General features: G+C 50.3%; 2 protein-coding genes across 2 annotated transcripts in view; one reads left to right on the top strand and one right to left on the bottom strand.

Annotated features, from left to right (window-relative positions):
• Positions 1-257: 257 nt before the first annotated feature.
• On the bottom strand, positions 258-8541 carry slc39a1 (solute carrier family 39 member 1). Its single transcript, XM_063041837.1, has 3 exons — positions 8337-8541; positions 4546-4673; positions 258-2294 (listed from the first exon to the last, which is right to left on the bottom strand). Exons 1-3 carry the CDS (start codon positions 8509-8511, stop codon positions 1665-1667), a joined length of 933 nt encoding a protein of 310 aa, XP_062897907.1. The 5' UTR covers positions 8512-8541; the 3' UTR covers positions 258-1664.
• A 269-nt stretch (positions 8542-8810) lies between these two features.
• The window catches only part of LOC134358024 (cyclic AMP-responsive element-binding protein 3-like protein 4), a 43850-nt gene continuing 27421 nt past the window's right edge, over positions 8811-25239 (top strand). Inside the window, exons 1-5 of the mRNA XM_063069894.1 lie at positions 8811-8867; positions 9085-9126; positions 13709-13855; positions 14362-14611; positions 19097-19179. Coding sequence (XP_062925964.1) covers positions 8811-8867; positions 9085-9126; positions 13709-13855; positions 14362-14611; positions 19097-19179 — 579 coding nt within the window. The remainder of the gene's footprint in view (positions 8868-9084; positions 9127-13708; positions 13856-14361; positions 14612-19096; positions 19180-25239) is intronic.

The raw sequence follows: 25239 nt of genomic DNA, 5'->3' as shown, positions 1-25239 counted from the left end.
TATTAAGTACTTAGAGGAAAGGCGTAGTCTAAAAGTTACAAAAGCACTATCGTGCATCTAGTGTAAGGATGTAGCAACAGGGCAGCAAAGGAAATTGGATGATTTGATCAACACAAGTTAAAAGATTTATATCAAATAAATTATTTCCTGTTAAAAACATTAATCTGTTCAAATAGTCACCACTGTGCTTCTTACTTCAACATTCAAATACAAAGAGTTTCACGCAGGGTTTTTAAAACATTGTTTTACTTCATGTCAAAAACTACACAAAATAGTGTCACATTTATACAAAAATTATCTATGAAACTTACTAAAAGCAGCAGAAATGGCTGTATTACAATGGTTCGAGATACTGGCAAATCCAAAAATGAAGTTTTTGTTTTGAATATTACTTTGACATGTAATGATAAAAATAGATTTTAAAATTAAAAGAGAAAAGAAGGGATTATTAATCAGTGCAGGATAAACATACGTTGGAAATTGTACTTGGACCACAGAATGAGCCAAGCTGGCCAACAAATTCACACCAACTCCCATCTCTGTTCAAAGGCATTTTCTCTTTCTAACCTCAGAGGCAGTGATGGGGAACAGGAACTCTGGCCGATTCCCTCTCTCTCTAACCCCCAGGATCACTGGTCAAGTGAATAAAACCTGATTCTGCCAAGCTTTTCCCCCTACTGACACTACCCCTTCCTCTCAGACATTACCACTAACCCCAGCACTTGCTGAACCAAGATCTCCAAAATGAAGAAAGCCTGGCTACGTAATGTTAAGCATTCGAGGCCACAAGAGTGCATGAGCTGTTAGCTGAGAGTACATCTCGACATGAAATGGTGTGATGCAATGGGATCCCTGATAACCAGTCACAGTACAATTGCCCCAATCCTTACTCAATTGCAGGAAATCTGAAAACACTAATCTGTTTCACAACACTCTCCACAAAGCAGCAGGTTGAAAATATAGTGTGAGGCAGCTGCTCCTTGCCACTCCCTCCACTCCTTTACCAGCAACAGAACTCATTCAGATGGGGCAGGGGGCAGGGTGGTGCGGAGACAGGCAGTGGAGGTTCCAGGGACAGGTGCATCTGGGTAATAACTCTGGTCTGGGTCCCTGCAGCTCCCCCATGGTCTTTCACTCTCTGCCTCTTGCGCACTGTTACGCAAAGGGCATGGGTTTTGTTTGGGGCAGGGAGAGGCGTTACAGAGGCTACCACCACCAGCCCAGTCCCAGCAGCTGTGTGCTCAGATGGTTCAGAGGAAGCACCTACGTCAGTTCAGAGTGACTCACTGAGCTGCTCACAGATGTCCGTATGTGATAGCGATGGTATAAATATAACCAGTAACATGTGAGAATGAGACAGATAGAGGGGAAAGGGGAGTGAGAGTGCGGGGGGGGGGAGAAAGAAATCAGAGAGAAGGAGGGGGAGAGGGGAAGGGGGTGAGGGGAGAGATTAGGCAGAGTGAGAGAGGGACTGAGGTGAGAGAAGGAGAGAGAGGAGACACTGGGAGGCCAGCAGTGGTGGGATATTGAATGGCCACTTGCCAGACCTCAGGAAGCCAAATGGAGGCATGGGGTTAAAATAAAGAATCCGAGTGATGGGAAGAGAGGAGATACAGAAATATGGAAAGGTGTGGTGCGGTGTGTGTGCCTTCACCTCGTTCTCCTCACACCTTGATAAAGAGGACACCGGTGACAAGGGAGAAACCCAGGATAAGCATTACCACCTTGAGGATACGATGGTGGGGCGAGTTGAGCTCGTGGGGCAGAATCTCCATGAAGGTGATGTAGATGAAGGTGCCAGTAGCTATACCCTCCAGCACAGCACGGACAAGCTGGTGGCTGGAGTCCTCGGTCAGTACAATGCCCAGCCCAACGCCTAGTGGCGACATGACAGCAAAGGTGACAATGCAGGCTACCACCACTGCCCACCTCAGCCTGCTCTGCACCAGTTTCAGAGTCAGGCTGAAGGCCACGATGCACTTGTGAACGGACAGGGCAACGCAGATCTCCACCACTCTGGTGCCCGTCTCCTGCACGCCTAGCGCCAATCCCTCGAACACTGAGTGTAGGGAGAGTGCCAGCACAAGCACGACACAACGGATGGCGGAGTGGGAGTTGAAGTCCACATGAAAATGGAAGGAAGGGCTGTCCGGGGGCAACGGACGGCCCAGCAGGGCCCTACTCTGCTCGTCAGTATCTGCCATCTGGTCCCGGCAGGCCAGTGTGATCTGCTCCATGATCAGCACCAGGAAAAAGCCCATGGCGACGATGAACTCTGGAAGGGGGAACTCCAGCTGCAGGAATTGGAGGGGGGGGGGAGAAAGAGAGAGGTGCAAGACAATAAGTGGCAGTGCTCGATGTCCCAATTACCCAGGGCCAGCGGCAGGAAACAGTAGTACATTGCCCTTGATTGGTTTATTGTGGCTGCAGGGTCCCGCCATGGGCCCACCATGGTTTAACAACAAAACTGTTGGGATGATGCAGAGGGAGCTTCACTCTTTGTCTGACCCCAGCAGTGTGCGATGGGATGGTGTAGAGGGAGCTTCCCTCTGTGTCTGACCCCAGGATTGTGATAGGAAGGTGTAGAGTGAGTGTCACTCTGTGTCGAGGCAGCTTTGGGTTTTATGTTAGCTGTGCTGTATCAGCCTTGGGAAGGAGTGGGATGTCTCAGAAGATCATATCAGTAATCGACACGTCAGCTCACTGCAGATTGCTTTACCTTCTTGGCAGCTTCAAGAACGCTAAAATCATTGAAATGCAACAGCTAAGAAAGAGTCACGCTAACAAAGGTAGCTTTGCAATGTACCAAGGATCAGAGAAATGGACAAATGAAGGGATTGGGGAAATAGCAACTTTCCCAAAGTTTGGAACAAGTGGCGTTGGGAGATGGGATAAGGATTGATCTAGGCTCATGAGGAATTTCTACATCTTGTCTTTTGTGATGCTCTCTCTCGAAGCTGTCTCCACCTTCACTCTTTCCCCTCCCCCAGTACATTCCATGCGTTTCATTTTTCCTCCTCTGCCGCTATTCATTCTCCCCCCGTCCCCCACAACCTGCCTATCGTCTTTCACACCTCTCCGCTCCCTCTCAGCCTTGATGCAGGGTTTCAACCCGAAACGCTGACAATCCCCACCCCCACAGATATTACTCAACCTGCTGAGCTGTTTGCTGCTCCAGATTCCTGTCCAGTCTCTGCTTTGATCCAGTGCTGACTGCGTAACCTTTGTGTGCATGCTCATCCCCCGCTACCCAAAACTGACTGTGCGCGCGCGCGCTCGCGGCATCCTTCAGACCATCGCAGACCAAGCTTATGCGTGCAGTGTAAAGACGCAGCAGCATCTCTTAATAAAGGAGAGGTTTGGGGTCTCTTAAGTGTCCCTAATGGATCCACCTCCACCACTGGCAGCCATTCTACGCACTTAACATTCTGTGTAAAAAAAAACCTACCAGACATTTCCCCCTACACGTTCGCCCAAACACCTTAAAGTTATACACATTAGCTGATCACACACGGGACCAATTAACCTACTAGCCCGTACTCCTCCGTCACAGGGAGAACTCCTTACAGACAGCAGTGGAATTGAACCTGGGTCACTGGTGCTGTAATAGTGTTGCACTAACCGCCGTGTGGCTGTGCCGTCACAGCAGTTGCCAAACTGTTGTGCAATGGCACACTTGCTCCCGTCTCATTCCATCGTTGATTGTTTCCGTGCTAAGACGATGTCAAATGAGTGCAACCAGATCTTCTCCTGAGGGCAGCTGTAACTGTTAGCTTTTCCACCAAGTGCCCAGGTTGATGTAAAAAAAAAATCAATGGAACGAGCCGGAAGCAAGTACGTCGTTGCACAAGAGCTACTGAGTTTGGCAATTGCGAAGCACACCAAATGCAGACAGGACGAGAACACCAACCTTCCTGTTTGGAGATAGGGAACCACAAGCTTCCTGCAGACTCGCTGTGTTAGAAAGATCTGATTCATGCTGATCAGGGAAATGTCCACCCCCCCCCCCCGCCCCCCCAGCACCCCTGGTGCAGCAGCTGACACTCACACAGCACTTGATACTGCAGTTTGGATATTCAGGGGTTGAGGGGGTGTCATCTTCCCCCTCGCCTGGTCTTCATGTGTGTTACCAACTATCAACGTTGAAATGTGGTGGGGAAAATGGCCGCCCCTCTGGTTTGTAAGCCTGTGACATTAAACTAGATTCTAAAATCAATGGTCGTGCCGTCAGGTTGGAGGCTATCCAAATGAAATATCAGAAGGAGTACAGCAAGTCAAATTGTAATGGGTAGCCACCGGGAAATCCTACCTTTTGTGGCAGACAGAGTGAAGTGTCCCACGATCTGTGTTGGCTCACCCCAATGTAGAGCAGACTGCACTAGGAGCACTAGATACAGAAGATCACCCCAACATATTCACAGGGGAAGCCTCAGGGAAGTGGGTTTCATGGAGATGTTAATCCCCCCCCCACCCACCAAAGTCATTTCATACTGTCATACAAGGGAAAGGAGAGAGACCTGTGACACTCATCGCAAGGATACTCACGGTGATCTTCATCTTGTCCAACACTGCAGCCATGTCCGACAGGAAGTCTGGAATCAAGTCCAGGAGGCAGGTGGCCAAGAACACCCCACCAGCTAGGCAGCTGAGCAGACTGAGAATGCGGCGATGACCTGGAGAAAGTGTTAAAACCAGGTATAAAACACATCAGGAGTCATACGCTGGCTGACAGCAACATACATGCTGGAGGGAGTCTGACAGGCAGGACTAACTCCCAGTATAGATCAGGGCACAGGAGCCATTCAGCCCGTCAAAGTGAGGCTAGACAAATCAGGACAAAGCCATAGAACAGTACGGCAGAGGAAACAGCCATTGGCCCACAATGTCAGACTGAGCCACCACTTCATTAAACACTTACGTCCACCCACAGCTTCTGCTACTACCACAAGGCTATTCACACGGCCACACTCAGGTTGGAGGAGCAACACTTTATATCGTCTGGGTACGATACCATGAACTATCTTCTCGTAACTTTTCCACACTTGCCCTTTTCACATCCTCCATTCTGGTTCCCCTCTCACCCATTCTCTTCTCCTCACCTGCTCAAATATCTCTCTGGTGCCCCTCCTTTCCTTTTCCATGGTTCACTCTCCTCTAACAGATTCTTCCTTCTTCAGACCTTTATTTCCTCTACCTTTCACCTCCCAGCTTCTTACTTCACCCCCCACCCACCCGGTCTCACCTGTCACCTGCCAGCTTGTATTCATTCCCCTCCTCCTACCCTCTTATCGTGGCTTCTGCCTCTTTCTTTTCCAGCCCTGACAAAGGGTCTCAGACTGAAACGTTGACAGTTTATTCCCCTCCATTGATGTTGCCCGACCTGCTGAATTCCCCCAGCACTGTGTGTTGATGTACTTTTCAACAAAATTCCTTTGTCCCAATAATGTAATGAACCATTAAGGCAGATCACAGGAGAGCTGGCCAAAAAATTGATAGTCTTGCAAACAAGGATACAAACAGGTGATTAAAAGTATAATCCTAGAGTGTGGTGCTAAAGGAAGGGAGAGGCTTCAGGTGAGAAATCGAGCACTCAGGATACAGACAGCTGGAGGGGGCAGTTCTCAGAAGTCCAGATCAAAGGCCAAAGGTTGATCTGGGGTCTGGATTAAAGAGCAAAAATTGATTGGGGGTCCACAAGTCAAGTCCCAAGTCTACAAGTCTCTGTGAGACTACTAGGGAAGTCAGGGCACAATGCCTGTGAATCCACGATCTGCTGGAGCCTGAAAAAGCTGGCTTGTCCTGGGGTTAGGTGTGTGTCTGTGGAAGAAAGCTTGTTTTGCTCTTGTTACTTGGCATGTTCTTTTTCGCTGTGCTGTCCTGCCAAGCATTGTGGACATGTTATGTTGGTGCTGGAGTGGGGACTTCTGCAAGCTGCCCCCAGCACATCCTTGAGTGTGTTGATTGTTAACACAAACTAGGTCTGGAGGGAGAGGGATAATGGAGGTAGGAGGAGTTGAAATTATGGCTGGATCTTTGATAAGCTTCTATAGATGTGCAGTGTTGAGTATACGGACCTGGAATGGGAACACCAATGCCTTTAAATGGAAAGACCACAAACAGTAATGGATACAGCCCTGTCCATCACAGGTACAACCCTTTCTACCATTGAGCACATTTACAGGAAAGCAGCATCTATCAAGAACCCCCACGAGGCTCTCTTCTCACTGCTGCTATTGGGAATGAGGTTCAGAAGCCCGAAGTCCCACACACCAGCAGGTTCAAGGACAGTTATTACCCCTCAACCATCAGGATCTTGAACCAGAGGGGTTAACTTCACTCACTCCAACACTGAACTGATTCCATAACCTATGGACTCATTAAGGACTCTACAATTTGTGCTCTCAATCTTTATTGCCTACGTATTTTTCTTTATTTTGTGTTTGCACAGTTTGCAGTTTTTGGGACATCAGTTGTTTGTCCATCTTTATGACAAAATGAATGTGGTGACACATGCCTTGTTAATAAATTTGATCTTTGAACACAGACGTGTTTCACAGATTCCAGCTAATACTTAACCAGCAGACAATGCAAGCTAGCAAGCACAAGCTAATCAACCACATTCTCAACTGTGGAGATTGTCTGATTTAACCCCAAATCCAAATTAAGCATTTTAGTATCATGTGTTAAAACTGTCACACAATCCATCTGTGGAAACTGATTAAAATAGGGACTGGTGTAAATATACCATAGTAAATATTGGAACAATGTGTTGACAAACCAGCCCCCAAAGCCTGTGCTAAGAATGACCCCAACTTGTAAACTGCAACGAACCCTACACCTCCCCCCCCCCACCTCAGTATCTGCTAATAAATAGGGTCAGAATAAGAATTAGGTTTATTATCACCGGCATGTGACGTGAAATTTGTTAACTCAGCAGCAGCTCAATGCAATACATAATATAGCAGAGAAAAATAATAATAAATAAAATTAATAAAGTAAATCAATTATGTATGTTGAATAGATTTTAAAAACATGCAAAAACAGAAATACTGTATGTTAAAATAAAGTGGGGTAGTGTCCAAAGCTTCAACGCCCATTTAGGAATCAGATGGCAGAGGGAAAGAAGCTGTTCCTGAATCGCTGAGTGTGTGCCTCCAGTGAGAAAAGGGCATGCCCTGGGTGCTGGAGGTCCTTAATAATGGATGCTGCCTTCCTGAGACACCGCTCCGTAAAGATGTCCTGGGTACTTTGTAGGCTAGTGCCCAAGGAGGAGCTGACTAGATTTACAACCTTCTGCAGCTTCTTTCGGTCCTGTGCAGTAGCCCCTCCATACCAGACAGTGATGCAGCCTGTCAGAATGCTCTCCAGGGTACAACTGTAGAAATTTTTGAGTGCATTTGTTGACATGCCAAATCTCTTCAAGCTCCTAATAAAGTACAGCCAAAATAGTCAGGGCCAGCAGAATGTTCACAGCTATGTTCTGGGAAATGCCTGATGTATGACCATGACTTCTTTCCCCTTTCTAATTCATGTCACAATAACACTTCCTCACAGCCCTGCTAATCGTTAAGACCATCGTTAAGTTCGTTAAGCTCCTCATCCCATTTCACCCAGGAACAAAATAGCCCAGCACTTGACCACCCAGCTCCCCCCTCCCCATTTCACCTGGACAGGAGCATGATTGAACACCCAACACACTTCCCTCCCCATCTCATCTGCAGAGAGAGAGCGCATTTGACAGTCCTCTCACCATTTTGCCAGGAGGTGGGCATTGTCAAAATCCCTGCCTGGCCATTTGCTTACAGGGGATACCAACTGTGCATGGTGCTCAATTAACCCGTCACCGCCATCTTGCCTGGGGGTGAGGGGGGGTCACCCACTTCCCCCACCAAGGAACAAGCACAATTAACTAAATCCTCCAACAGTTCAACAGGGGAGAGTGCACAATTAACTCTCACCTTCCCCATCTCACCTGGGTGAAGGGGATCCCAGCCCTCCATCTCGCTCAGAGGGGCTACAATTATCCCTTTACTCGCTGTCTCAGCTGGGAAGGACCCCCCCCCCCCCGGCTATAGTTATCTCCTTACTGAAATAAAAAAGAACTAAGACCCTCTCGCTTAATGCCTCATCTGGGAAAACGGTACAGTTAACCATCTCCCTCCCGTCGCCCCCCAACTTCCGCGGGGGCATTTGAATCGCCAACCTGCCTCCTTTAACCACTAATATTTAAGTTTCATCCAGGGCTGTGGGTGACATCAGTCTAAACCCCTGTCTTCCGACCCCGACCCCCACCCCCAGGGTACATCTAGCTGTCCAGACCCCAGCGGCCTCCTCACCTGCGCCCACAGAGCCGCCGGCCACAGCCCTCATGACGCACACCGGCAAGAGCCCGCACAGCACGGTCAGGACCAGCAGCAGGGCGAGCGAGGCCAGCTTCACCTCTAGCCCGGGACTCATCTTCAGGTCGACACCCGGCTCCAGCGGCATCTTCCCAGGCCCCGCTTCTCCCATCACCTCAAGCCGAGCACACCACCCACTCCATCGACGCCCGCCCAAAGGCGGGGCGGGAGCTGAGGGGTGTGAGGCGGAGTGTCAGCACGAACAGCCACTCGCGTTTAAACTTGGTCTCCGATTGACATAAAACTGACCAATCAATCGGCGCCGGGCGCAGCTCTCATTCGATTTTTAAAAAGAGGCGGGGTTTGGTCCAAGAGCACGCGGAGCGGTTCCAGGGGGCGGGGTTTCGTCTCAAAGTGGGCGTCACCACTGACCTCATCTGTCACAGGTCTTGCGGGAAAGAATCCGACGCCATGTTTATGAGGGGCGCCGACCGAACCGTTCCTAATTGCAAACCAAACGGAATCGCTGTGGGATGACGACAGTCACCAAAAAAAAATACGTTAATACTAGACGTATCACTCATGCCTGGAACAAGTGCCTTTTGAAATGTACTTGTCAAAGGTTTACCACTTGCACCTTACAAATCTGGCGGGCAGCTGCCGAGCGAGGAATCAGCCCGGCAGGTCACTAAATTAGACCAATCGGTTTGCAGTAGGGCAGGCCTCTGATTCCTGACATGCGCAGTCGGGGTGCGGTGACGTCATTGGTGCCAGGTTGGAAGTTGTGGTAAGTTGTCCAAGTGTGGAGGCAGGGTGTTTTGTGTGAGGGACTTTCTGATCTGACAGCGCTTTTTAAATCATCTCCTGCAATTTAATAGAGTGTAAGAGGAAGACATTTTTAAAAATGTACATTCAACAATTGATTAAGAATGCTAAGAAAATGCGCAAAATAACAGCTTGTCAAAGTATATGTCGCTGTGCGTTTACCTTTATTATAAGATGGGCAGGGCCATTCCAGGATCTTTGTATCCTGCACAGCCCAGGTCCTGTGCAAGCACAAAAAAAAAACACATTCCCGCAGATGTCACTGAAGGACGACAGTAGGAAACCAACGATACCACTGTGCAGAGAGATGGTGACCTCACATCTGGGAAAATTGGCGCAGTTTTGGTCTCCTTGTGTAAGAATGATACCATTACTTTTGAGACAGGGTAGAGAAGGTTTGCATCTCCAGACTTCACTGGATGAATGGGTATTTGTATCACAGAGTTAAGCAGATTGGATTTCTCTTTATGAACAATTAGAAGAACTAAAGGCAATCCAAATAATTCTTGACAAAGTAGAGAAACGATGGTTTCCCATTAGAATGTAGGACATTGCAAGCCCGTCATTGTGTGGCTGACTGACTTCCCAATGCTCTGACCTTGGCATTATATGACTGCTCATCCATAGACAATGGATAACTAACAGACCCCATAACCTGTTGCTGCCATAGGAGTCTGATGGGATGCTATAGAGGGAGATTCACTCTATGGCTGACCCCATGAGTGTGTGATTGGAGAGTGTAGGGGAGCTTCACTCTTGTGTCTGACCCCGGGTGTGTGTGATGGGACAGTGTAGAGGGAGTTTCACTCTATGTCTGACCCTGGGAGTGTGTGATGGGACGGTGTAGAGGGAGTTTCACTCTATGTCTGACCCCGGGAGTGTGTGATGGGACAGTGTAGAGGGAGCTTCACTCTGTGTCTGACCCTGGGAGTGTGTGGTGGGACAGTGTAGAGGGAGTTTCACTCTGTGTCTGACCCCGGGAGTGTGTGATGGGACGGTGTGGAGGGAGTTTCACTCTGTGTCTGACCCCGGGAGTGTGTGATGGGATGGTGTGGAGGGAGTTTCACTCTGTGTCTGACTCCGGGAGTGTGTGATAGGACAGTGTAGAGGGAGTTTCACTCTGTGTCTGACCCCGGGAGTGTGTGATAGGACAGTGTAGAGGGAGCTTCACTCTGTGCCTGACCCCGAGAGTGTGTGATGGGACGGTGTGGAGGGAGATTGACTCTGTGTCTGACCCCGGGAGTGTGTGATGGGACAGGGTGGAGGGAGATTGACTCTGTGTCTGACCCCGGGAGTGTGTGATGGGACGGTGTGGAGGGAGATTGACTCTGTGTCTGACCCCGGGAGTGTGTGATGGGACGGTGTAGAGGGAGTTTCACTCTGTGTCTGACCCCGGCAGTGTGTGATGGGACGGTGTGGAGGGAGATTGACTCTGTCTGACCCTGGGAGTATGTGATGGGACAGTGTAGAGGAAGCTTCACTCTGTGTGTGACTGTGGGAGTGTGTGATGGGATGGTGTAGAGGGAGTTTCACTCTGTGTCTGACCCCGGGAGTGTGTGATGGTACATTGTGGAGGGAGTTTCACTCTGTGTCTGACCCCGGGGGTGTGTGATGGGACAGTGTAGAGGGAGCTTCACTCTGTGTCTGACCCCGGGAGTGTGTGGTGGGACAGTGTAGAGGGAGTTTCACTCTGTGTCTGACCCCGGGAGTGTGTGATGGGACAGTGTAGAGGGAGCTTCACTCTGTGTCTGACCCTGGGAGTGTGTGGTGGGACAGTGTAGAGGGAGTTTCACTCTGTGTCTGACCCCGGGAGTGTGTGATGGGACAGTGTAGAGGGAGCTTCACTCTGTGTCTGACCCCGGGAGTGTGTGATGGGACGGTGTGGAGGGAGTTTCACTCTGTGTCTGACCCCGGGAGTGTGTGATGGGACGGTGTGGAGGAAGTTTCACTCTGTGTCTGACTCCGGGAGTGTGTGATAGGACAGTGTAGAGGGAGCTTCACTCTGTGCCTGACCCCGGGAGTGTGTGATGGGACGGTGTGGAGGGAGATTGACTCTGTGTCTGACCCCGGGAGTGTGTGATGGGACGGTGTGGAGGGAGATTGACTCTGTGTCTGACCCTGGGAGTATGTGATGGGACAGTGTAGAGGAAGCTTCACTCTGTGTGTGACTGTGGGAGTGTGTGATGGGATGGTGTAGAGGGAGTTTCACTCTGTGTCTGACCCCGGGAGTGTGTGATGGGATGGTGTGGAGGGAGTTTCACTCTGTGTCTGACCCCAGGAGTGTGTGATGGGACGGTGTGGAGGGAGATTGACTCTGTGTCTGACCCCAGGAGTGTGTGATGGGTCAGTGTAGAGGGAGTTTCACTCTGTGTCTGACCCCGGGAGTGTGTGATGGGACGGTGTGGAGGGAGTTTCACTCTGTGTCTGACCCCGGGAGTGTGTGATGGGACAGTGTGGAGGGAGTTTCACTCTGTGTCTGACCCCAGGAGTGTGTGATGGGATGGTGTGGAGGGAGTTTCACTCTGTGTCTGACCCCAGGAGTGTGTGATGGGACGGTGTGGAGGGAGATTGACTCTGTGTCTGACCCCGGGAGTGTGTGATGGGACGGTGTGGAGGGAGATTGACTCTGTTTCTGACCCCGGGAGTGTGTGATGGGATGGTGTGGAGGGAGATTGACTCTGTGTGTCTGACCCCGGGAGTGTGTGATGGGACGGTGTGGGGGGAGATTGACGCTGTGTCTGACCCCGGGAGTGTGTGATGGGACAGTGTGGAGGGAACTTCACTCTGTGTCTGACTCCGGGAGTGTGTGATGGGACAGTGTAGAGGGAGCTTCACCCTGTGTCTGACCCCGGGAGTGTGTGATGGGACGGTGTAGAGGGAGCTTCACTCTGTGTCTGACCCTGGGAGTGTGTGGTGGGACAGTGTAGAGGGAGTTTCACTCTGTGTCTGACCCCGGGAGTGTGTGATGGGACGGTGTGGAGGGAGTTTCACTCTGTGTCTGACCCCGGGAGTGTGTGATGGGACGGTGTGGAGGGAGTTTCACTCTGTGTCTGACTCCGGGAGTGTGTGATAGGACAGTGTAGAGGGAGTTTCACTCTGTGTCTGACCCCGGGAGTGTGTGATAGGACAGTGTAGAGGGAGCTTCACTCTGTGCCTGACCCCGGGAGTGTGTGATGGGACGGTGTGGAGGGAGATTGACTCTGTGTCTGACCCCGGGAGTGTGTGATGGGACAGGGTGGAGGGAGATTGACTCTGTGTCTGACCCCGGGAGTGTGTGATGGGACGGTGTGGAGGGAGATTGACTCTGTGTCTGACCCCGGGAGTGTGTGATAGGACGGTGTAGAGGGAGTTTCACTCTGTGTCTGACCCCGGCAGTGTGTGATGGGACGGTGTGGAGGGAGATTGACTCTGTGTCTGACCCTGGTAGTATGTGATGGGACAGTGTAGAGGAAGCTTCACTCTGTGTGACTGTGGGAGTGTGTGATGGGATGGTGTAGAGGGAGTTTCACTCTGTGTCTGACCCCGGGAGTGTGTGATGGGACAGTGTGGAGGGAGTTTCACTCTGTGTCTGACCCCGGAAGTGTGTGATGGGACGGTGTGGAGGGAGTTTCACTCTGTGTCTGACCCCAGGAGTGTGTGATGGGACGGTGTGGAGGGAGTTTCACTCTGTGTCTGACTCCGGGAGTGTGTGATAGGACAGTGTAGAGGGAGTTTCACTCTGTGTCTGACCCCGGGAGTGTGTGATAGGACAGTGTAGAGGGAGCTTCACTCTCTGTCTGACCCCGGGAGTGTGTGATGGGACGGGGTGGAGGGAGATTGACTCTGTGTCTGACCCCGGGAGTGTGTGATGGGACGGTGTGGAGGGAGATTGACTCTGTGTCTGACCCCAGGAGTGTGTGATGGGACAGTGTGGAGGGAACTTCACTCTGTGTCTGACTCCGGGAGTGTGTGATGGGACAGTGTAGAGGGAGCTTCACCCTGTGTCTGACCCCGGGAGTGTGTGATGGGTCGGTGTGGAGGGAGATTGACTCTGTGTCTGACCCCGGGAGTGTGTGATGGGACGGTGTGGAGGGAGATTGACTCTGTGTGTGACTGTGGGAGTGTGTGATGGGACGGTGTGGAGGGAGATTGACTTTGTGTGTGACTGTGGGAGTGTGTGATGGGACAATGTGGAGGGAGATTGACTCGGGAGTGTGTGATGGGACAGTGTGGAGGGAGATTGACTCGGGAGTGTGTGATGGGTCAGTGTGGAGGGAGATTGACTCGGGAGTGTGTGATGGGACAGTGTGGAGGGAGATTCACTCAGTGCTGTTTCTGATGTTTGATTTAATCTGATCGCGGTGTTTACTCTGTTTACTCTCTGTGTTTACTCTGTGTTTACTCTGTGTTTACTCTGTGTTACCCTGTGTTACCCTGTGTTACTCTGTGTTTGCTCTGTGTTTGCTCTGTGTTTATTCTCTGTGTTTACTCTGTGTTTACTCTGTGTTTACTCTCTGATCGCGGTGCCCCCAAGTGAGGTACTTGTTTTCTTCTGTGTTTCTGAGGAAATGAATCCTGGCGACCAGGACCTACTGGTCAGTTATCAGGAGCAACAGGAGGGAATTTTCCTCAGGAATGGCTATTTGGGGTCCATTGAGGGACAGGAAGAGGCAGACGAAGTGGTGCCTAACTGGTCAGCCGCCAGATCTGGGGTGAGTGATATCAATGAAGAGTTGGCCCCTAACTTGTGTATTGATCATAATATGACACCGCCTTCATTATTTCATGCGTCCTCATCTCCGAGACCCCCCTCCGCACCCCACCCTGGCCATGACCCCCACTGGCCCCCACCCCCTACCCATCTCTGTAACCCCCTTGGGCTCCTATTCTTTCTCTCTCTTTCTATCTCTCTATCTCTATCTCCCTCTATCTCTCTTTCTCTATCATCTCTCTATCTCTCTCTCCCCCTCTCTCCGACCCCACTGGCTTTTTCACTGTCAATCCCCTGAATATTCCTGAATCTCATCAGCACCTTCTCTCTCTGCTCCAGGCTCTGGAATTTCTTCCCGCTACTCCTCGTGTAAGACGTCCCCCGACCCCTTCCCACTCTCAGAACCTGCTATTCTCCAAGTGGAAGATTTGAAGTTTAGGTTGAGGGACCAGTGGATGGGGTGGTTGGATATTTATCCTCCTGAGGCTGAGGTCTCTCTCCTCGAAGGTTGTGGGCAAGGTGGAACTTGATGAGCTGCTTCAGACTCGCGTTAATCCCAATGAGGTGTACAACAACAGCAGCAATAACGGTGGCACCGCCGAATCGACTTCTGAGGCGGACAGCGGCATCTCCGACGACCAGCGGCCTGACAGTCCACTTCCTGCCGAGGCAACCCCCGCCCGCCTCTTCCAGCTCGTGTATGGGGTCAGCGTGAAGTCAGAGTCTCCTGGGGCCGATCTGGTCTCCATCGATCTTGGTCAGTGATCCCTGAGAAAGGGTAGGAGTGTGGGCATCCCCACCCAACTCCCTTCTCCCCTTCCCGCCTCTACCCCCTCTCCCTTCTCCCCCTCACCCCCTCTCACTCCTCTACCTCCCTCGCCCCCTCTCCTCCCCCCTCTCCCCCCTTCAAAGAGTTTTTTCAATTTTGTAATTTCAGATAACATAGAAACATAGAAAGCCTACAGCACAATAAGGCCCTTCGGCCCACAATGCTGTGCAGAACATGTCCTTACCCATAGCCCTCTATTTACCTGAGCTCCAGGACTCTCTTAAAAGACCTTACAGTATCCGCCTCCACCATAGTCGCAGGCAGCCCATTCCACGCACTCACCACTCTCTGCATAAAAACACCTACCCCTGATATCTCCTCTGTACCTACTTCCAAGCACCTTAAAACTGTGCCCTCTCATGCTAGCCATTTCAGCCCTGGGAAAAAGCCTCTGACTATCTACACGATCAATGCCTCTCATTATCTTAAACACCTCTATCAGGTCACCTCTCATCCTCCGTCACTCCAAGGAAAAAGTTCACTCAACCTATTCTCATAAGGCATGCTCCCCAATCCAGGCAACATCCTTGTAAATCTCCTCTGCACCCTTTCTATGGTTTCCACATCCTTCCTATAGTGAGGCACAGTACTCCAAGTGGGGTCTGACCAGGGTCCTATATAGCTGCAACATTACCTCTCGGCTCCTAAACTCAATCCCACAATTGATGAAGGCCAATGCACCGTATGCCTTCTTAACCACAGAGTCAATCTGCACTGCAGCTTTGAGTGTCCTATGGACTAGGACCCCAAGATCCCTCTGATCCTCCACACTGCCAAGAGTCTTACCATTAATACTATATTCTGACATCATATTTAACCCAGCAGAATGAACCACCTCACACTTATCTGGGCTGAACTCCATCTGCCAAGGTACTGATGTGTAACCCAGGTCTACGAGGATATCAAAACGTTCCATACAATGTGTTCTTGCAGCCGACTAGCCGGGACCAAGCTGGAGTGAGATGTTTCCTGTGAAAGCATCTCACTGCTCTGAGGCTGTAAAAAAAAAAATCACTTCTAAACCACTTTTAAAAATCATGCCACATGGGCTGTGACAGTCACTGTCTTATCGACCCTCCTCCTTCCTGCTGGCCTGTCCCGCAACATCCTTTTTTTTCTTAAAGCCGTCTGCTTCCTGAAGCAGTGAGAAGTGTAAACAGAATCCTTGGTGGAGAGGCTGGCTTCCGTGATCTGCTGAGCAGAGTCCACAACTCTCTGCCGGTTTCTGGTGGTCCTGGGCAAGACACAGTGAAGGGTTTATTTGCAGACGGAGGTACAGTTACACAGAAAGTGCACTGCAAGCAGATAATAAAATGCAGGGTCATGCCAAGGTAAATTGCGTGGTCAAGAGTCCATCTTATCAGTACTCTTATCGAAGCTGTCCTTGAGCCTGCTGGTACATACTTGCAGGCTTTTGTATCTTCTGCCCTGTGTGAGAGTGGGGAAGAGAGGACATCCGGGGTGGGTGATGTCTTTCTTTATGCTAACTGCTCAGCCAAAAGAGGCGAGAAGTGCAGAGGGAGGCCGTGTCCAGACTCTCTGCTCTTCCCCATTGTGGAGCTCAGTGGGCAAATGGCCTAATTCTGCTCCTGAAGGCAGACACAACAGTACAATTTACAAGATGTTTGGACAGGGATTTGGATGTAAAGGATGTGCAGGTAACCTTGATATTGGGGTTGGCATGGGACAGGCAGGACCTGTTTTAGGGGAGTGAAGGAGGGAGTTGCGAGTGAAGGAAAGAGGAGGGGGTGTGAAGGAGAGGGGGGTGAAGGAGGGGAGGGTAAGTGAGGGAGAGGGGGTGTGAAGGAGAGGGGTGAAGCTGAGAGGGTGAAGGAGGGGAAGGTAAAATGAGGGAGAAGGGGTATGAAGGAGACAGAGGGTCTGTGTAGGAGTGAGGGGGAGTGAAGGAGGAGATGGTAAAAGAGAGAGGGGTGACAGGGAGAGGCTTGAAGGGGGAGAGGAGGTTGAAGGAGAGAGATGGGGAGTGACATTAAGGGGGTGAAGGTGAGAGAGATAGAGGGGGAGAAGAGAGAGTGAGAAGGGGATGTGAAGGAGAGAGGGGGAGTGAAGGAGAGGAGGGTAAATGAGGGAGAGGGGGTGTGAAAGAGAAAGGTGAAGCAGAGGGGATGAAGGAGGGGGTAAATGAGGGAAAGGGGGTGTGAAGGAGAGAGGGGTGTGTGGAGAGAGAGGGTTTGTGAAGGGGAGGGGGGAGTGAAGGAGAGAGCAGGGAATAAAGGAGAGGGGGTGAAAGAGGAGAGGGTATACAAAAGAGGGGGAGATGGAGGGAGGGGGTTGTGGGGTGGGAGTTGAAGGGGGAGGGAGGGGGTTGGTGGAGAGAGGAGTTTGAGGGGGGAAGATGGGGGTTAAGAGATGGGGACTGAAGGGGAGAGAAAGATAGGGGAGAAGAGAAGGGAAAGGGAAGGTGTGTGATGGAGGGTAAAGGGGGTGAAGGGGAGAGAGGGGGTGGGGAGAGAGAGAGTGATGGAAGGGGATAAAGGGGAGAGAGAAAGTGTGTGAAGGGGAGGGGGAGTGAAGGAGAAACAGGGAATAAAAGAGGAGAGGGTAAAGGAGAGAGATGGGGTGAAGGAGAGAGTTAAGGTGTAGAAATAGAGTGTGAAGGGGGAGAGGGGTGTTGAAGGTGAGAGAGGACTGGGGTAATAGAGGGGAGGGTAAAGCAGAAAGATGGGGTGAAGGGAAGAGAGGGCGGTTGAAGGAGAGGGGAGTGAAGGACAAAGGAGGTGGAGAAAGAGGGGATGAAGGAATGAGAGATTGAAGGAAGGGAAGGTAATGGGGAGAGATGGGGGCTGAAGGAGAGGGGGTTTGAAAGAGAGTGAGGGGGTTAAAGGAGTGGGGACGTGGGTGAAAAAGGGTGGAGGGTGGAGTGAAGGAGAGAGAGGGGGGTGAAGTAGAGAGGGTGAAGGAGAGAGATAAGGTGTGTGAAGGGGAGTTGAAAGAGGGGAAGGAGAGGGAGGCTGTTTGAAGGAGAGAGGGAGTGGGAAGAGAGGGGTGGAGGGAGAGAGAGTGGGTGATGGAGGGGAGGGTAAAGGTGAGAGATGGGGAGAGTGGGTTGAGGGGGTGAAGGAGAGAGAAGAGGGAGTGAAGGAGAGAGGGGAGTGAAGGGGAGGTGGGTGAAGGAGAGCGGAGGGCAGAGTGAAGGAGAGAGGGGAAGGTGAAGGAGGGGCGGGTAAAGGAGAGAGATGGGGTGAAGGGGGGTTAAGGAGAGAGAGATGGGGTTGAAGGAGAAGGGTTTGCAAAACAGTAGAGAGAGAGGGTGGGTGAAGGAGAGACAGTGGAACAGAGAGAGAGGGGATGAGGAGGGACGAAGGGGAGGGGGTTGGAAGGAGAATGAGGAATTCCCACCCCTCCCCTTCTCACCCCAAATCAGTCGTACATTTGGGTATTCTCCCAATGCTGCTATGCTGCTTTTATTACCCTGCACACATTATATTTTCATAAAACTAATGGCATGTAATATTTTAATTGTTAAGTAATTATGTGTGATGAACAAGTGTAAGCTTTGTGGGCCAAAGGGCCTGTATTGTGCTGTAGGTTTTCGATGTTTCTAAGACAAACACTGCTTTCTGGTAGCACACAAATTCAGTTGGAAATGATGATGATTCCAAGCCATCTCATTATATCTTCCAAAATCCAGAAAAATCCAAAACACTTCCGTCCCCAAGCATTTGGATTTGATATTTGGGTGATTACAACAACAGCACTGTTTAGAAGTGAAGTTATTTTTCGATTGCATTTTTATAAGATTGATATGGATAATTTTTGAACACATTTTCTGAAGTACTTCATTTATTTCAATCTGTCTGTGTTAAACTTTTATTAAGAGTAAAACAATGAACATGTAAACAAGCAACAGAACTAATCATTTTTCCTTTTTAAAATAAAGGCCACAATCGGACTTTTATTAAACTAAGATACGAGCAGAATAAGTACATTTGGCCACATTGAGTCTGTTCCACATTATCGCCCATATTTGTTACTCATTGATTAACCAATGATTAGATTAGATTAGATTGGATTCAATTTTATTGTCATTGTGCCAAGTACAGATACAAAGCCAATGAAATGCAGTTAGCATCTAACCAGAAACGCAAAGAATATTGATAATCTCTTGACAAAATTACCGAGGTACTAAAGAGGATTTTTTCTTTAGAAGCCATTTTAGGCACACGCTCTCAAAAAGGGTTTCCATTCCCACCTGATGACAGATCAATGGGGAGGTTGTTCAGGGTGCTCAGATGTCCCAGAGAGAGGGATCTGGGAAGGGAACAGAGTGCATTCCTGTGGGCATCAGGGATCAGACCTCAGACTGTAGACCCTACCCTACGTTACCCTGATAGCCAAAGAAGGGATTCACCACAGGATGTTTTGTTCTCCCCCCCCACCCCCCCGTTACAGGCAGCTGGAACAGCCAGGCGCTCCTGCCCGAGTCTTGCGTAGTGGATGCCAGCAGGGAACCAGGCACTATGGATGATCTGCCGGTAGGGGCTGGGGCCAGGGTTGGGCGGGGGGAATTGAAGTGGGGAGGTACAGGGAGGAGGCAGAATAGTATGCCTGGTGGAGGGGTCGCGGCGAGAAATGGAGTACAGACCCCTACCACAGTGGGAGGGAAAGAGGAGGAGGGTCATCCCTGTGGCGAAAAGGGAAGGGAGTGTCCCCCCAGAAGGGTAGGCGGAGGAAGTAGTATCTGCTGCGTTGGGGGAGGGGGAGGAAATTATCCCTGGTGGGGATGGGAGAAGGAGTGCCCCTTGGCTGAGGAAGGGGGGAGCATCCCATGGCAGGGAGAGAGGAGAGGGACGGTCCACATCTCGAGGAGGATGTGTGCCCTTCCTGGGGGGTGGAGTGTAGGAAGAGAGGGGAAAGGAGCATCCCACAGCAGAGGGATGAGTGGGAGGGAGTGTTCCCCTGTAGGGAGAGAGGAAACATCCTGACAAGAGAGGACCTGTTGTCTCTTCAAGAGAAACTGGACAGTTTGGGTCTGTCTTTCATTGCTTTACGAGGAGGGGGAGGGAGGTGACATTATTCACATACAAGATGTCTCGATGGGGACAGATCTGGAGATGTTCTTGCCAGTGGGAGAGTCTCGAACATGGGGATGCAGCTACAAGACTAGGGAGCAGGTCAGTTCAAAATCCCTTCTCTTGGAGGGGAGTGAATCCCTCGACTTCTCTGTCGTGGGGGGGATATACATTCAAGATGGAAATAAATAAATAGTTGATAGATAGATCGAGGAATTGAGGGCGATGGGGAACTGGGAGAGAAGAGGAGTTGGCACCAGTGTAGGTCAGCCACCATCATACTGATCGAGGGGCTGAGTGTGCAAATCCTGTTTCTTGTGTTCTTATGTCCCCTGGTGAGGCAGCATCCCAGGGAGATGTGTGTGGACTCACACCAGAGCAGCTGCCCTCTCTTGTCTGATAAAAGGCAAGGTGTGTTAACTGGTGGTGATCCTGGACGGTGGGGGAGGTGGAGGAACTGACGGCCCACCAACACCACCATCACCGCTTAGGCTGCGGCTGCTCCGGCTCGTTGCTGCCCTCCGACAGGCTCTTGTCCTCCTTCGGGGGGTGGAGTCCAGGGATGGCTTCGGCCCATGCAGCGGCGCTGGGGGTCTGCGGCCGCGGTGTCTGGGCCTGGATGGTGGCTTGGGGCACTACATTATACGATGCAGTCTTGGCTCAATTGCCTTGGCCGGCAGCCAGTCGAGAAGAAGGACACTTCTGACTCTGAACCCGGGCAGACAGAGCTCGTTAGCTTTGGCAGACAGTTCGTCCATAAGAAAGAAAAATGAGCTGCAGAGAGCTGTAAACTCAGCCTCATCGTGGGTACTAGGCCCCATCACCCAGGACATGCCCTCTTCTCATTGCCACCATCAGGGAGGAGGTATACACACTCAGCGATTCAGGAACGGCTTCTTCCCTCCGTCATCCGATTTCCAAATGGACATTGAACTCATGAACACTGCCTCACTACCCCTTTTTATTTTGATTTTTTCACTATTTATTTAATTTAACTATTTAATATATGCATAATACTTACTATAATTCGCAGCTTTCCCCTCTATTATTGTACTGCTGCCACAAAGTTAACAAATTTCACGGCACACGCTGGTGGTATTAAACCTGATTCTGATTCTGATTCCAATCCCTTGAAGTGTCAAGGCATGACGGACAATCTCAACGTGCGAAGACCCTGGGTCCAGAGACACGCTTTGAGCATCTATTGGCCATGGCTTGTCATTGGGAAACTGGCCCAGTGCCATGTGGGTCACTCCCAGGAGAGACGAATGTTAAGGGTGTAAACCCTGACAGTAAATCTGGAGTGGAAACCCTAAGGGTGGCAAGATGACATTCTATGCCTCCGCCTGGCAACTCCTGCAGCCGCGTTGGTATCAAATTGTACCAGTTCTACCTTTCCTTTGGATTACATCAGCAAGGCCACAGGGGTTTCTTGCCGTCTGGGCAGCCCAGGGTCTCCGTATCACCTGCCCTGGCTTGTAGCACCCTGGAGGGGTCACTCCAGTGATGTTGCAAGACTTGGGCAGAACATGAGAAGTGGCAGTTACTGGTTCTAAGCTCACACCGATTGGTGTAGGAATGAGCACCAGAGTTTCCTTCTGATGGTGGGTGAGATGATCGCATCTTATTGGACAGCTACCACCCACCTCTAGCTGGGCAACCCCCAGCCAGTAAGGCACTGTCCCACCTCAGCCAGTAAGATACTGTCCCAGCCACGGCCTACCTGCTTCAGTGGGTGCGTGGAGCTTAGAGACTAACCTCAATGAGCAGGCTAAAACCCTGCACCAGGCAAACCTAGAGGAATCAAGAAGACTCCAGCTCTTCGTGTCGCAAGCTGGACCATGCGTCCAGGACTCATGAATGACATCCAACAGATCGATGAAGCTCACAAGACTGCCGTCACAAACAGAGAACTCTGCAGACTGAATATTGACATGGCCTGCCTTCAGGAGACTCATCTGGAAGACAGCGGCTGTATCAGAGAGTCGAACTACACCTCCTTCTGGCAAGGGAAGCCTTGAGATGAGCCAAGACTGTCTGGTGTTGGCTTTACGGTGAAGAACACACTAGCTGCAGCTGTTGAGCCCCCACTGGGGGAGGGGGGAACAGGCAGAATCCTTCTTCCTGCTTGACAATGTCATCTTCCCTGGTTGACTTTGTCAGCATCTATGCCCCCACTCTCGGGACCACCCCCAACAATGACAATCTCTTCTACGGGGCACTGGATGAAGCATTGCCCAAGATATCTAGCACTGTAGGGTTGTACCTGTTGGGAGACTTCAGTGCCAGAGTAACAAGGCCTGCCCCAGCTGTTTAGGCCCACATGGAGTGAGAAAAATGAACAAAAATGGGTGGAGGCCGCTAGGACTCTGCTGTTACCATGGACTGTGCATGACCAAGACCTATCTCCAGTGCAAGGAGCTTCACAAGGTCTCATGGAAGCCCCCACGATCTCATCACTGGCATCAGCTAGACCTTGTCATCACCACCTTATCACCCACAGTTATCACACTGCAGACTGTGACACCGACCTCTCCTCATAGCCAGCAAAGCGAGGAGCATACCAAAGAAGCTAAGAGGGAGGGTCGACCACCCATCTACACTTGCTGTGTGTTCAGTGCCAAGTGGACACAGAAGTTCATTGATGGCTTTGAAGGTGCTTTGGCAGCCTCCAGCTATGATGACAGCAAGTAGTTCCGTCTCCACGATGCCACCTTCAACTCAGCCATCACTGTTCGGTAAGAGAGGACGCACACGAGCAAACCAATATGAGGAAAGCTGGAAAGAAATGGAATCAGTGACTGAAGCCAAAAGAAGAGCCCTCCTTGCCTACAAGAATGATCCTAACCCTGGCACCCAAGAGCTTCTTTAAGGCCACAAGGAATAAGGCCTGGAAAATTGCTTCCTACTGTGCCAACAACTACTGGCTGAACTTGCACGGCAGTATCCAAACTGCTGCGGACATGGGATGCATGAGGCATGCGTGAAGGCATCAAGAAGGCCACAGGATCTTTGTCCCTCTGTCCTCCATAACCCTGGGGTGGAGCAGATAATCTGCACCCGAGGGTTCTGAAGGAGGTGGCTGAAGAGGTTGTAGAAGCATAAGTAACGATCTTTCAAGAATCAATGGATACTGACATGGTTCCAGAGGACTGGAAAATTGCAAATGTCGCTCCACTCTTCAAGAAGAGGGAGAGGCAGAGGAAAGGAAATTATAGGCCAGTTAGTCATCAACGGTTGGCAAGATATTGGAGTCAACTGTTAAGGATGTAGTTTGGGGCTATTTGGAGGCATGTGATAAAATAGGTCATAGTCAGCATGATTTTCCTCAAGGGAAAAGCTTGCTTGTCAAATCTGTTGGGATTCTTTGAAGAAGTAACAAGCAGGATAGACAAAGGAGAATCAGTGGATGTTGTGTTTTTGGATTTTCAGAAGGCCTTTGACAAAGTGCTACACGTGAGCTGCTTAACAAGCTATGGGCTCAGGGTATTACAGGAAAGATTCGAGCATGTATAAAGCAGTGGCTGGTTGGCAGGAGGCAAAGAGTGGGAATAAAGGGAGCCTTTTCTGGTTAGCTGCCAGTGACTTGTGGTGTTCCACAGGGGTCTGTGTTGGGACTGATCCTTTTTACATTATCTATCAGTGATTTGGATGATGGATTTGATGGCTTTGTGGACAAGTTTGTGGATTATACGAAGATAGGTGGAGGGTAGGTAGTTTAAGGAAGTAGAGAGGCTACAGAAGGACTTGGATTAGGGGCATAGGCAAAGAAAAGGGAGATGGAATACAGTGTTGGCAAGAGCATGCTCTTTGGTAGAAGAAATAAAAATGGACTATTTTCTAAATGGGAGAAAATTCACAAATCTGAGGTGCAAAGGGACTTGGGAGTCCTTGTGTGGAATTCCCTAAAGGTTAATTTTCAGGTTGGGTTGGTAGTGAGGAAGGCAAATGGAATGTTAAATATTCTTTTCAAGAGGGCTCGAATATAAAAGCAAGGATGTAATGCTGAGACTTTATAAAGCATTGGTGAGGCCTCACTTGCAGTACTGTGATCAGTTTTGGGCCCCTTATCCAAGGAAGGATGTACTTACATTGGAGAGGGTTCGAAAGAGGTTTACGTAAGTGATTCTGGGATTGAAAGGCTTATCATATGAGAAACGTTTGATGCTCTGGGCCTTTACTCGCTGAAATTCAGAAGAATAAGGGGGTTTCTAATTGAAACTACCGGATGTGGAAGGGCCTTGATAGAGTGGACGTGGAGAGAATGTTTCCTATGGTGGTGGAGTCTAGGACCAGAGGGCGCAGCCTCAGAATAGAGGGAAGTCCACTGAGGATGGAGATGAGGAAGAATTTTTTTTTAGTCAGGGAATGCTGAATCTGCAGAATTCATTGCCACAGGCTGCTGTGGAAGTCATGTCATTGGGTATGTTTAAGACAAGGGTTGATAGATTCTTGATTAGTCAATGCATGAAGGGACACAGAGGGAAGGCAGGAGATTGGGGCTGAGAGGGAAATGGGTCAGCCATGATGAAATGTTGGAGCAGGCTTGATGGGCCAAATGGCCTAATTCTGCTCCTGTAAATTATGATCTTATAGACTGCCCCTCTGAAGTGTAAGAATGGAGAGGTCATATCTGATCAAGGCAAGCAGCTTCAACACTGGGTTGAACACTGTGTAGATTTGTACTCAGCTCAGAATGTGGTGACACATTCGAACCTATCCTAGATCTACCAGTCCCGGAGGAGCTAGACGCACTGCCGACACTGGAAGACCTCAGCAAAGCCATTGACTATCTCGCTTGTGGGAAGGCCCTTGGAAACGCTGTATCCCTCCAGAAGTTTTGAAGAGTGGCAAACCAATATTGCTGCACTATTTGCATGAGCTTCTCTGTCTCTGCTGGGCGAAAGGCTTCGTGCCACAAGATAGGCGAGACACCAACATGTACAATTCAAGGGCGATGGCAGTCTCTGTAACAACTACTGTGGCATCTCCCTCCTCAGCATTGTGGGAAAGGCCTTTGCACGAGTCGTTTTGGCACAGCTACAGCACCTTGCTAAACATGGCTACCCAGAGTCATGGTGTGGTTTTAGAGCACTCTGGATCTTCTCACTATGCCAGCTCCAGGAGGAATGTCCAGAGCAGTAAAAACTATTCTTCATTGCATTCATTGACTTGACAAAGATGCTCGGCCTGGTTAGCAAAAGTGGGCTCTTCTGCTTGCTGCAGTAGATAGGCTGCCCTCCGAAACTGCTGGGCTTGATCGCTTCCTTCCATGAAGGTGTGCCCAGTTCTGTTTGCTTCAACAGTGGAACTTATCAATCTTGACTTCCGGTCAAGGTGGTGCCAGCAAACCGTGCTACCTCGGATGTCACCTTTCAGATGGTCCATGAAACTTTGTTTCACTTCTTCTACATCTTTTTATCTTAATTGTGTTTCTAATACTGTTGGAGGCTGTGATATAAGTTTGAGATCGATTGAGCAGTCTGGCGCTTTGCAGTCTCTGAGAAGGTCCCAGGAGGCCAG

This window comes from Mobula hypostoma, chromosome 2, assembly GCF_963921235.1.
Source record: "Mobula hypostoma chromosome 2, sMobHyp1.1, whole genome shotgun sequence".
NCBI classification, from domain to species: domain Eukaryota; kingdom Metazoa; phylum Chordata; class Chondrichthyes; order Myliobatiformes; family Myliobatidae; genus Mobula; species Mobula hypostoma.
Note: the sequence above shows the minus strand (reverse complement) of the source record. Positions and strands in the feature narration are given on the sequence as shown.